This window comes from Pelmatolapia mariae, linkage group LG2, assembly GCF_036321145.2.
Source record: "Pelmatolapia mariae isolate MD_Pm_ZW linkage group LG2, Pm_UMD_F_2, whole genome shotgun sequence".
Classification (NCBI taxonomy): domain Eukaryota; kingdom Metazoa; phylum Chordata; class Actinopteri; order Cichliformes; family Cichlidae; genus Pelmatolapia; species Pelmatolapia mariae.
Genome location: NC_086228.1, coordinates 19179953 through 19193896, shown reverse-complemented (window position 1 = coordinate 19193896; position 13944 = coordinate 19179953). Strand labels below are relative to the sequence as shown.

Sequence of the window (13944 nt, the reverse complement as noted above, 5' to 3'; positions counted from 1 at the left end):
CCCTGTTTCTTCAAGTAACGTGCTTTCCTGGCGATGTCCGCATTTCTTTTTGTCAGATGTTCATTCATGAAGACATCGGATCCTTTCAGTTTCTTCCCTTGTTTTAACAGTGCTGTTTTGTGTTTTCTGTTAGCAAATCTCACAATGATGGCTGGTTTGTCACTGTCATTTCTTCGGGGTAGAGGATGGCAAGCCTCAATGTTGTTATAATCCACTTCCACACCTTTGGACCGTAGAAAGGTAACCACTTGAAGCTCCGTGGAGTTGACATCTTCCTCTCCTGGCCCTCCTACATTGTCAGCGGCGACCGCCCGGGCGTATGACCGGGGTTTGATGCGAAGCCCCGTGATGATGACATCGTTTATCCGATGTCATCATCACGATCCTTCTCGGCGGCTGGCGATTAGTGTGATTAGTGAATTGTGGTAGTTCCTGAGATTTGAGTTTCACCCAGGTGTCATCCACATACCTGAACTAATGACTTAATGGTGTTCCACGGTAGGATAACAAAGCCCTCTTTTCCACCTCTTCCATCCACAAGTTTTCCACAATGGGTGAAGCAGAAGAACCATGTTTCCACCTGTAGTATTCATCCTTGTATATGAAATTTATGGAATTAAGACACAGTTCCAAGAGAAAAAACACTTGTTTGGTGCTGAGAGTGGTCATTTTGCTGAGGTTGGGGTCATCCTGTTATCTCTTACTACTTCCACTGCTTCAATGACTGGAAGACAAGTGAAAAGAGATGTAACATCATACAAGACCATTGTTTCATTTGCCTCCATAATGTCAGCGCTCATCTTCTCAACAAAATTCAAGGTGTTCCGGATGTGGTGTTTAGAGAAATGCCTTGAGGATCGATGTCAGAAACTTGCTGTAGGTAAACAAGCTGATCATACAGACAGTTACTTTGAAGGTACACTCTGTTTATATACCTTTGGTAAACCATACAGACTATGTGTAGCTTCCCCTGGGTATAGCCTATGGGATGAGGTCCAGTCAGTAACATTGTCTTGCTCTAACTGCTTCAGACAGCGGCTCATAAGTACTCTTGTACCTGAGCAGTAACAAGATTTTCTCATGACAGTCTTTCTGGTTTAGCAAAGCTGTGCATCTACCCTTGTCTACCAAAAGGATGATAATGTTGTTGATATTACTAAATGATGTGAGTGCCTTCCTCTCCTCCATACTGATGTTGGATCTGGGGGCTTTGCATTGCTAAGACAGGCTAACTTTTGTCCCCAGTTGCTCTGTTTCTATGTCTGCAGTGTTGTTGTTTTGAATTGCTTGTTCTGTGGCTGTGATCAGTTCCACTACTGGGACTTTCACCATAGTTTACCACTTTAGAAACATTTCCTGTTGTCAGAAATTGGAATAATTATTGTCTATTACAAATATATATAAACAAAAACACTTTGCAGTGGCTCAAAATACACTGTTAACAAAAAAACTGCATAAACTGTCCGAAATTAATTTACTTCTTCACTTCTGATCATTGTGTTTAGATGCCATCGTGACCCAGCTATTTCAGATAGCTTCACATTATGTTTCACTCTACATCCTATACTTCTAGACTTTAGCACTGTATAACACAACAATAAAATCCTGTACTGTGCAAAATGTTGTGCCACTACTATTTTTTTTTATATTTTAGTACCAAGATGGGAAATAGCAGACTGACTGACAGCAAAAATTGATGAAAATACAGTATACAAGACAAAAATTGAGCTTATATGATTCTGAATACCTTGAAAGTAAATATCTGTTATGTAGTTTTCTAAGCCAAGCCCTTTTTAAACTATCCTGTGCTTCTCCAAATTCCTTAAATTTCCAATACACCATGCAACAATTCCACAAGTTTTTGGGAAATGCCTTATTTCTTGTCAAACTGTGACAGACTGTTTGTAACAAAAAATACAATTCAAAATTGGTTCTTTGCTAAGTCATCTATTCTGTGTAAGTGGTTCACACCCTAAGATAGTTTAGGCCAGTACTAAGTGACTGAGGAAAAAAACAATCTGGAATAAAAATGAGTGCAAAACAGTAAAACTTGTCCAAAGTAAAATTTTTGAAAGACCTTCAAAAAGTCTGCAGAACAGTTGCTCAAGAGCACTTTAAAAAATTCTATGAAAGTTGAACTGTGAAACTTAAAAGTTTGTTCGAAGTCCCTTTTTGTCAAGCTCGCTCCAACAGACTCCCACAAAATATGTTAAGCCCCCACCTTAACATATGCTTGCTTACAAAAAGGTAAAAGTGTATCTGCACAGAAGAATTTGCTTGTTGCACATTGCTTTGCCGTGCATTGCTTGTCATCAAGTATAAGTTGTTGACAGGCATTCCAGACTTTGGTTGCCAAGGTAACCTGTTAATGTACATACCTTGCTGTCATATGTCAGACAACCATATGATTGATTTGAACCAGGAACCTTCATGCGAAAGTTAACAGTGCACCACCGTACTGCCCATATGCTCACATATGTTGAACAGTACAGCTTTAACTTCAGTCCCACTGAGTTTTCCTAAAGGTGTGAGATAAGTCTGAAGCTGAACAAGTGTCACAGTCGCCCAATAAAGTTATTTTACTGTGATTTTTAAATTCATTCTTGATGCGCCCATAATTAATGACAGAGGCCAAAAAATGTTAGGCCTACTTCTGACATAAAGAATGCAATTTGATGTCCTTCTAGTTTATTTGTGTTATTTAACTATTGTACAACTGAGTCCATTAAATAAACAAGACAAAAGTCAGTAACTTTTTATTCATTTCAAATCAACATACACTGACTCAGATATTTTCAAAACATGAAGGTCATAATTGAATAAAATGAACACAAAATAAAAGCATGCATCAACATTTTAAAAAGTAGCCACGCTGAACACTTAAAGAAATTGCATAAAATAGATTTTTTCATTTCATGTAATATAATTGTATATAAATACACTATTTTATTTCTGTCTACTAAGAAGGAAGTAATACATCCACTGTTTCCATCTTTCCTTTTGATACATGACATGGAGAAATAAATCCAGATACAAGAATATCTAGAAACATGTGAAAAGAAGAGAAGAGAAAAGCTCCACAATATTTATTTTTTAAAATCATTCATAGATGGCTTTCATAGCATTTACGTCTATTGGGAAAACTTAACAGTGAAAATTATCACTGTAACTATTTATTTCTGTCAACAAAATTGTTAATAAACATGGAGAAGAAAATTAGGTTAGCTAGAAGAACAAGTACATTTCTAACCCAATTTAAAAATCCAAGAGTTATTTGTGTCTACATATCAATCCAGCTCAAAAGCCCTCAAATTATTTCTCATCTTCTGCAGGTTCAGTAGTCCTGTATCTAGTCTTTGTTCCTGTATCTAATTTTTCCACAAGAGAAAATTGCTACAGAATAAACCAATGAGTCGTCATCTGTCTGATGAAAAAAACAAAAAATGGTGAGACTTATTTACAAAGGCATGCATTAAAACGTACTGAAACTTGGTCCTGATATTTTTCAGAGTTACCTGCAGAATTTCCTGATCTCCTTTTGCAGTCACATTTGTTTGCAAAGCAACTGCATCTGCGTTGATAGACAAAATCACAACACAAGTGTGAGTCCAGTTTTATTGAATAATGTTTGTTAGAATGATGTGGCCAAGATGTGGTTTGGGCCATGTTGCAAGACCATAAACCTTCAGACACAAAGGTAATAAAACAGAATATGATGATGGGAAGTATCCGATTACAGAGGAATCAAATGTGGAACTTTTGCTGACACGTAGCATTGTTGCTGAATTTTGGAAAGTGTGCGAATTTTTGTGCGAATGTTTAAACAATGGGAATTCCATCCCATTTGTTCTAATGTACATTAATAAATATCGTTATGAAATAAGAAATGAAATAAATACATGCTACAATAAATAGCTTTATGAGTTCAGTTTAAAATAATATTTGCGTCCCTAAGATAAACTCAAATAGATTAATTTGGTTGTAGAAGATTTAAAGTGGATTATATAGGTTCGGTATCATTAAAATATACAGTGTACTTGCAGTAAAAAGTCATTTTAATAGGCTTTAAAAATAAAAAAAGTACTGCTTAAAAATACATAACACAGATAGATAATCATACATAAGAAAGATAGATAATAATGTATATTTTAAGTGTTTCGCACCTCTATTATAGGTATCAGATCAATATCATCAATATCAGCTTGAATTTTACTTGGTATCAGATTGGAAAGGAAATCAGTGGTATAGCACATTACTAGAATGATGTTTGAGTGACTTTTCTTACCATGAACAACACTTACCTTTGCATTGTTCACATATTCCTCTTGGAGTTCGACAACAAACAATAATGAGAGTCACAGAAATAACCAAGAATATTATTGCCATAACCAGGACAGTAAATTCAGAACCTGATTTTTGCTCTAGAAAAAAAAAACAAGACAGGAAATTATTGATGATTCTAAAAAACACTGAAACCGAGCTGTCATATTATTGAAATATTAAGTAGTCATCTGTTGCAGATCAAGACAACATTTCCAGAGAGAAATGGCCAAGCAAACTATTAATATTGCCATTTGAAAAATGCTGATTGTGTTGATTGCGCTACAAAAAAACAAAAAAACAAAGAAACAATTCACAAACAATTCACAATTTTTTGTGAATATATAGTATAGATTAAAGTACTTAACACCAAATACCTTCAATGTCCAGTTTAGTTCCATTTCCAAATAATATCTCCCCACATGTGGCCACAGCACAGTAGTAAGTCCCAGCATCGGATGAGCTGACATTCTTAGAGAAGCGATAAAGACACCTCTCCTGTGAGTCTGATATTATCTCACTTTCACTGTGTCTGTTTCCATCAGTGTAGATGATGTTTGGGTGTAATTGATCTGATCCAGCTCTGAACCAGAACACATTATAATCTCTGGGACACATCTGGTCAGAGTCAGAATAGACTGAACACTGGAGAGTCATTGAATTTCCTGAACGCAGTGGATTTAACACTGTTGGCCATTGAACAACAGTATAGTTTGATGTCGTCTGATTATTTCCTGTGGAATACAAAACACAAATACATTCTTCATAACATGCCTCAAAACACTTTTAAAGTTTATAAAAGTATGGCAGTGTATTACTAGCTTACCTTTTACTAACAAATATGTTCCAGTCCACTCAGGATTAATCCACTCTATGATTCCACAGTGATAGATTCCCTCATCGTCTTGGACTGCTTTCAAAATGGTCAGGTTGCTAAATTTCTTATCAAAATGTGCTTGAAATCTTGATTTAAATATTTCTTGACCATACTGAGGTGTTGCACTTTCATACAGTGTCACTATTAATCTGAGAGTATCTCCAACACTCTGCTTGTACCAGTGGACTCCTCTACTGCTGACCACATTGGGCAAAGCACATGTTATGTTCGCTGGTTCACCAAGCTGAACAGTTTTCACTGGAACTAGAGTATCTGAAATAGAAAAGTTATGGTTTTCTCTACACATCTATTTAACATTAAATTCTCAATCTAGAACATTTTTAATAAATTTAAATGCACACTTACATCCTTGATGAAGTAAAAGCAATATAATCCATAACATGACCATCGTGACACTGCTCCTTGTTGAGGACTTGGCTGGTATTTCACTGAATGAAGGAGGTGAAATCGCTGTATTCGGTATGACAGTAAAATGCTGCTGATTGGTCAGTACAGAATAGATTCAAATGAACACTTCCTGTCACATTTGCCTCCTCCTGGGCTTTGCAAAAGCTCTCATCTTCTTTCATCTTGTATTGTAACTGCCTATTTTGTTAACTCGAACACTGTTCCCTATGGGTTATAGTTATTCTTGTTAAAAAACTATTCTTAAGCCTTCAAAGTATAATCAGCACAGTCCTAACTGCTTTTTTGTCACGGTCTGCGGGGCAGACTGAGTGGTGTGTGTGCAACAGCAACTCAGTGCATTTAGATATGGCCAAAAAGACCTGCTGAGGCTCCAACAAAGCATCAAAATGGGGAAGAAAAGTGATTTTAATCAAGCAATTTGTTAGATCTATGCCATGATTGTTAAAGATTCATCATAAGCTGTCTGTAGCTCTACAACAACAGAATATTGTTGATTATAAGCACATTTCTGCAACAACTGATACATTCCATGAACACATATTAAATTAAACAGTCTCTCTCTCTCTCTTTTAACTAATGTAGGAGCAGGATTAGGCCCTGTTGTTGTTATTCTGCTAGGTTGTTGCATTTCTGTGATTGTGCTTCTTCTTTTGTACCCCAGAGGGATAAATGTTTGTCAGCACTGCAAAGGTGGGTTTATCGTAACACTGTGTGTGCGTGTGTGTGTAAAGATAGATTTTTAAACTAAAATTATGTTTAAGATCCAAATATATGTTTCACTTTATCATACCAGGACAACAACAAGAACACAGGATTACAATAAAAATAAATCACTGCATTTATATAACCTTGTTACACGATTCTAGTGTAAGTAAACACTCAGTGGAACACTTGTAGTCATCTTCTTCCCTTTGTGTTTTCCTATGTTTCATTTTGTAGTAGTAGATGTGTGTTTGAAAAGGAACAGTTGTCATATCACAACATTGCATTGCAAAATTAAATACTAAAGATCCATTGCTTAACACTTCTGTTGGACAACAAAATCATTGTTTTTGTATCTTTAAATGAGTTTTGAATACAGTGGTTTTTCCCCAGACTTTTGGTCAGTATCACCATATGAATCAGTCTTTTACTCAGAAGTGAAACAAATGCATTTGAAAAAGTATACATTGAATATTCACTTTAGAACAACAATAATCAGTTTAATTGACTTTTAATTTCATGAAGAATTATGTTGAAGAAACAGGAAATATGGGGAAAGCAAGCAGAAGAAAGACTAACCTTTTGAAGGCCCTCATGAGGTATTAATCCAACCATGGCCATTGTTTTGTAATAGTGGTATTTCAATAATGTTCATTTCCAATCTGATTATTATGATTTTTTATTTATTTATTTTTTATTATAGAGGATTTCTCTCTTTCTTCTTTTCTTTCTTGAATGTTCTAGTTCAGAGCTGGTCTTGACATGTATGCATGTGTGCACAACTTCACTATTTCTATTTTTTGTATATCCTAAATGAAGCTTATGGGTAAGTTCAATAAGGGAAATCTATAGTCACACATCTGTCGTGGGCAGACAAATGTATATATAATTTACATCGCTTTTACAGCTCATTGCTGACATCACTGGTCTAGTCCAATCATCTTTCTGCCCGCCTTCTTCAGGCCAATCAGTCTCCACTCCACATAGTTAAATCTCACAGCTCATCTATTATTCTCCCTTGGAGACGGCTTTATGCAACCCATTTCCTCCCTTTCTCTGCCTCTCCCATATTGCTTAGGCTCAATCCAAGCCCCCAGGTTCATCTCCACCACCAGCATCAAACTCCTGAAGCTCCTGTCCTAATTCCTATCACTGTTTGTGCAGGTGCACTAATCAATAAGTGGACTCGATAGGCAGGCAAACTAAGGTCACATATTAAGGTCAGATAAGCTCGTGAGTGTCAGATATTTTCTCACGTTCATTATGTCTGAGCTGGGTGTAATTTATCTGATCCAGTTCTTAAACAGGACACATTATGATCACCGGGAGAAATGTTTCAGAGTCAGAATAGACTGACCAGTGAAGAGTCCTTGTTGACCATTGAACAACAGTATAGTTTGATGTTGTCTGTTTTTTGCACAATACAAAACACAAAGACATCCTTCATAAAATGCTCAAACTCAGTTTCTCTTCTACAAACAAAAAGTTTGGTGGGTGACCCCCCTTCTGGGGCTCTCCTCTGCTGTGATTGTCCCTGTGGTGGTCCTCCTGAGGCTCTTGTGCTCTGGGGGGCCTCTGAATGTCTGCGGCCCAGGTCTCCTCCATGCCTGCTTTATGCCTTTGGGAACAGGGCTGTGGCTCCCCACACACACTATTAGACACTTCCATTGAGAAACCTTATGAACAAGGAACAAGGACTCACAAGTGTGCTCACCCACACAGGTGTACAAACAGATACTCACAGACACACATTATCTTGGTCTGCTGCAGCCTCTAAATATATCTGGTATGATAAGTACTGTGTGGTGTTCAGTGACATTTATCATTATTTACTGTTATTTATGCATTGATAGGTTGTCGTTTGGGTTTCTCTGCTATATTTTTCAGCAGGTTGTAACGTCGGGTTGTGTTTAGTGGTTGAGAGGAGGCGGCAAAAACACTTAGCATGATAGTCAAGAGAATACACACTCACACTGGCATTGGGAATTCCACAGTGTGTTCTTTAATACACGTTCTCTTCGTCACCCATATAAGCCCGGTTGAACAGCTGCAGCTTAACAAACATAGCGCACAGTGTTCGTAGAACCCATAACGTTGCAAAAAAAAAACGTTGTCTGGAGAGGTAAAACATAAAATCCGTCCCTCCTCATGCACTAGCATGCAAGCACATGTCCACACAATCACAGAGAGGGCAGTGGCGCATAGCGATGACAACATTAACCCTCTTCTTGGGTTGTCTTAAAGAGACACTATATATACCACTGTGACTGTTACAAGGTTTTGAAGCAGATTATCAGTGTTTCTTCTATCCTTCTTCTTCTGCTCTTTTTTTCTCTCCCTCTCCTTTGTTGACTTGCCTGCAGGATTCCCCAACCCTATAAACAGTACTTTTGCATAGTGACAGAAACTAGCATCAATGATTAACAATGAGGTATGGGATCAGTTTCAAGACCGTTAATATGCAAGTTGTCATGATCATTGATCAATTGCCTTGAGTACCATTCACAGAGTTTTGGGGAATGGTTACAGTCACAGCATTGTAAGATAGTGAAAGCTGTACCCTGGGGCCCCTTCCTCCGTTCAGAGTTCTTCATTCCTATGTCATGTTAATGAACTCTTTGACTTTCCACTTAACCGAGTGTTCCTCCCTGTCTTCCTGAAACGTTTCTCTCACTGAAAATGTTACATTTAGATGAACAGAATCAACTTCCTCGAATTTCTTTACCTGGATGATTGAGCATGTATCACAGTGCATGACAATATGTACTGGACATTTACTTTCTGTTAGGCTGAAATACAATGTAAGCAAAAAAACAAAAAAAAGTCTCAGAACTGAAATAGAAATTCATTCCTTGCCTGTAGTGGCCCAACTTAAACACACACACACACAATCAACATATTATTATTTTAATCACAGAAAGCATGACTAGCTATTACAGTACAAAATCACATATGCAAAGCAGAAATCAGTCTAAATTTCCAGTCTTTAAAGGCCATATACTGTCATTGATGAAACAATTTAACTGCTCACAAAGAATATTTCGTAAGAAAAAAATAACAACACGAAAGAATCACAAATATAGGGTCTGATGTCAGGTTCAATTTAAATTTCACAAAATCCTAAACACTGTCATTGGCATCAGGATTTAACTTGAGAGTAAACACTATCCTCAGCAAACTCAGTCTTCCTCTTTCCCCTTGTTTTTCTTTCAGAGAAATGCAGTGCAGCATAGTTTAGTTCTTCATCGGCTTTAGTCTGTGTAACATTTAAAAAGTGAAACATATATCAAGTGATATCAAGGCATTTTTGACAAATATTAACTGAATACCAATAATTTTAATTACTTACACGATCATGTACTGCTTGGTTTGAGGTCTTGTTTGGAGTATCTGATATAGCAAAACAAATTACATTCATTACATACTAATGAAAAAATACAGTAGTGAAGTGCACCAAATTTGGCATTCAACTCACAAATTATTGTCACTGATCACTAACAAAAAATGAATTATTTGCATAAATTTGTTTGTATAAATGAAGTACACAAAGGAACACAAATCACAATGCTACACCTCAATCATCATTGAAAACATGTACAGTAATCTTCTACAGTACTCTTTATAGTTTTACAGTATAACTTCTGTCATGATTGTATAATTTTGGGTCTTGAAAATGTGACTGAAATAAGTTTAGCCTTTTAAATAATTTTAGCTTTTTATAACACTTACCTTGAAATGGTTTACATACTCTTCGGTTGCAAATCAAGACAACATTCCCAAAGAGAGAAATGGCCAAGCAAACTATTAATATTGCCATTTGAATAAATCCTGATTGTGTTGGCTGCACTACAAAAAACAAACAAAAATTCAGTTGTCAAAAACTGTTATCAGCTTGGAATATATAGTATAGATTAAAGTACTTAACACCAAATACCTTCAATGTCCAGTTTAGTTCCATTTCCAAATAATATCTCCCCACATGTGGCCACAGCACAGTAGTAAGTCCCAGCATCAGATGAGCTGACATTCTTAGAGAAGCGATAAAGACACCTCTCCTGTGAGTCTGATATTATCTCACTTTCACTGTGTCTGTTTCCATCAGTGTAGATGATGCTTGGGTGTAATTGATCTGATCCAGCTCTGAACCAGAACACATTATAATCTCTGGGACACGTCTGGTCAGAGTCAGAATAAACTGAACACTGGAGAGTCATTGAATTTCCTGAACGCAGTGGATTTAACACTGTTGGCCATTGAACAACAGTATAATTTGATGCTGTCTGATTATTTCCTGTGGAATACAAAACACAAATACATTCTTCATAACATGCCCTGAAACACTTTAAAGTGTATAAAAGTATGGTAGTGTATTACTAACTTACCTTTTACTAACAAATATGTTCCAGTCCACTCAGGATTAATCCATTCTATCATTCCACAGTGATAGATTCCCTCATCGTCTTGGACTGCTTTCAAAATGGTCAGGTTGCTAAATTTCTTATCATAATTTGCTTGAAATCTTGATTTAAATATTTCTTGACCATACTGAGGTGTTGCAGTTTTAACCAGTGACACTATTAATTTGAGAGTATCTCCAACACTCTGCTTGTACCAGTGGACTCCTTTAATGCTGACCCCACTGGGCAAAGCACATGTTATGTTCACTGGTTCACCAAGCTGAACAGTTTTCACTGGAACTAGAGTATCTGAATTAGAATATAGAAAAGTTATGGTTTTCTTTACACATCTATTTGACACTAAATTCTCAATCTAGAACATCTTTAATAAAATTAAATGCACACTTACATCCTTGATGAAGTAAAAGCAATATAATCCATAACATGACCATCGTGACACTGCTCCTTGTTGAGGACTTGGCTGGTATTTCACTGAACAAAAGAGGTGAAATCGCTGTATTCGGTAAGACAGTAAAATGCTGCTGATTGGTCAGTACAGAATAGATTCAAATGTAGACTTCCTGTCACATTTGCCTCCTCCTGGGCTTTGCAAAAGCTCTCACCTTCTTTCATCTTGTATTGTAACTGCCTATTTTGTTAACTCGAACACTGTTCCCTATGGGTTATAGTTATTCTTGTTAAAAGTATTCTTGATAAAACTTAAGCCCTAAAAGAGTAATCAGCACAGTCCCAACTGCTGTTTGTAGTATTTACTGCAAGAAATACCTCAGAAAAACATCACATTTTGCATTTCAAAGAGAAATTTTGTAAGTTTATTGTTCATTTTGACTTATCATTGCATTTTGTACCTTCAAAGAGCTGACGAGAAGGCCTGAACTCATGTTGCTTCACTAAAGCAAATGATTTAGCCTTTTCAAAAACCAAAGCTTATTGGCATTTTTGGGAGCAAATTACATAGCAAACAGCTTAGTAGTCACACACACACACACACACACACACACACACACACGAACCCCATGGTGAAGTTAGAGGGCTGAAAACTTACAATAATTTCATGACAACAAGAGGTATCATGTCAGTAGTTATGGTATCACATGTATACATCTATGGCAAGAAAAAATTTCCCTCTGTATAAGGCTCTGTATAAACTGCCATCAACTGGGTGTTTCAGCATCAATTTAATTTTGTTCTGCATAATACATGTTCAATCCATGCCCCCATTTCCAGTAAGAAATGAAAAAAAAAAAAGTTAAAATTGTACAATTGTACATTGTACAATGAGTAATTCATGATGATTTCGCACACACACACACACACACACACACACACACACACACACATACATATATATATATATATATATATATAAAATTCAAAAATCTACTTAATTATATATTCCTAGCCTTTTTCTGGGACTGTGTTGCCCAAGCTGGAGTCCACCCCGGGGTAAAACATGCATGAAACACCCCAAATAGAAGGTGTCAAACAGGCGTTTACGTCAGATACCCACGCACATCCTTCTAATGTTGCAACAGCAGAAATTGTACCTCTACTCTGATCCCTATTGAATAATTCACCTCACACAGTCACTAAAACTAAGTTTAAAAGTCTTGAGATGTTCTTTTTTTTCTTTTTATTCACTACTAGGATGACATGGTCATAAATAAAGGAACAAATTTAGAAAGGTGAATCTCAGCTGTCTCTTCAACACAACACAACCCCCCAGGTAACCCTCCATGACGTTAAGTCTTTTTTGCAAATATCAACATGTGTTGTATTGTAATTTGTAATTGTAACTGTTTTAAACAGTTTCCTGCAAAATTATTAGCTATTATTTCACATCTATTTGAAATTATATCCTAAGTATATTTCCTGCTGAGAACATTTTTAGACAATACACTAAAGACCATTTATATCCTTGGAGAAGAAAAGGCAATGTAATCCTTAGCTGCTTATTGATAGATATGGTTATTTGAAATCTGTGAAATCTCTGGTACCTGAAAGCTGTGAAAGACATTTATGATTGGAACATCAAATAGTGCAAAGTACAGTTTTTTCCTATGTCTAGGTGGCTAGTTACTAACAGTCTAGTAACTACTAGTTGTGGTATGTACTGCAAGAAATAATTAACATTCACGTTACAGAGTAAACTTACAGGTTGAACCTGTTATTTGTCTGGGTGTGTGATATTTTGTCCTTCAAAGGTGTCAAAGAGCAGTCTGAATTATTGCCCTTCACAAAGTGAGATACATGAGCCAGAAAAAATTTACATATTGTTGAGCTAATTCTGTGTCTTTTAAGAACTTTTGAGATAAGTTGACAGTTTTCAGTAAGATTAGGAATACGTTCTTTTCCATTTTCAATGAAAGAAATAAGTGTTAAAAGACACACTTTCACACTCTGCTTTTAACATGAGAATACACAGTTTCTTTAGTTTCCAGTGCGTTCTAATTTCCTCCTTCCTCCTGTAGTTTTACTTCCTGACAAATGCAGTGCAGCATAGTTCAGCTAATGTCCACCTTCCACCTTCAGTCTACGCAAAATAATAAAAATCATACTGTTATATAAAGGTACTGGAAATCTTTTCCCTGAATTAACAAATGTGATTTAGTCTTTTCACTTACATTTCACTTACAATTTTACTTTTCTTTAGGTTAAAATGAACTTTTTGACTTTCATATGTATAAATGTAATGGTGTGTACATTGAGTAGCCAGCATAAAGTGTGAAAAAGCATATACCATGCATTATTTTACATTGATCAATGGATCCATATGTCCGATAGAGTTTGCTCAAGTCTAAAACTTAAATGACCATAAGTAAAGGTTGCAAAACGCACCTATGGGGTCATTTGTGATGTGTGGAACATTTTTGCTGCACAGCTATTTAGTGAGCTTCCAGCAACTTCAGATAGAAGAGAATGTAAATTCTCACCCCTTCCCAGACAACAAATTCTTTTTTTTTTGTTTTCTTTTGTGCATTTCGACGTCGCGTCCTGAAACAACTGAAACTAGCACCACTGGCGAAAACTGCAAACTGTCATGACCATTGATCAACAACCACTGATCAAATAAAATTGATCAGCGTGTTTTGACAAAGTAGGCCAGTGATCAGCGTGCAGTATGTTTTGAGGTTTAAAAGCCACAGAGATGAGACAAAACACCCTACCTATCGAGCTGTCCTACTTGTTGTTACTGTG

The 13944-nt window shown here is 36.4% G+C and overlaps 1 protein-coding gene across 1 annotated transcript; it reads right to left on the bottom strand.

Moving 5' to 3' along the window:
• Window positions 1-7771: 7771 nt before the first annotated feature.
• Window positions 7772-11177, bottom strand: LOC134633831 (signal-regulatory protein beta-2-like). Its single transcript, XM_063482922.1, has 5 exons — window positions 11135-11177; window positions 10711-11034; window positions 10263-10619; window positions 10058-10174; window positions 7772-8004 (listed from the first exon to the last, which is right to left on the bottom strand). Exons 1-5 carry the CDS (start codon window positions 11175-11177, stop codon window positions 7772-7774), a joined length of 1074 nt encoding a protein of 357 aa, XP_063338992.1.
• Between the last annotated feature and the right edge of the window lie 2767 nt (window positions 11178-13944).

What these genes read in the sequence shown, in the direction of transcription:
- LOC134633831 (XM_063482922.1), bottom strand. Translation starts at nt 11,177, where the DNA reads ATGGTCATGTTATGGATTATATTGCTTTTACTTCATCAAGGAT. An exon ending in AACATATTTGTTAGTAAAAG is followed by an intron (nt 10,620 to 10,710) that starts GTAAGTTAGTAA and finishes TGTATTCCACAG; the next exon opens with GAAATAATCAGACAGCATCA. An exon ending in AACTAAACTGGACATTGAAG is followed by an intron (nt 10,175 to 10,262) that starts GTATTTGGTGTT and finishes TGTTTTTTGTAG; the next exon opens with TGCAGCCAACACAATCAGGA.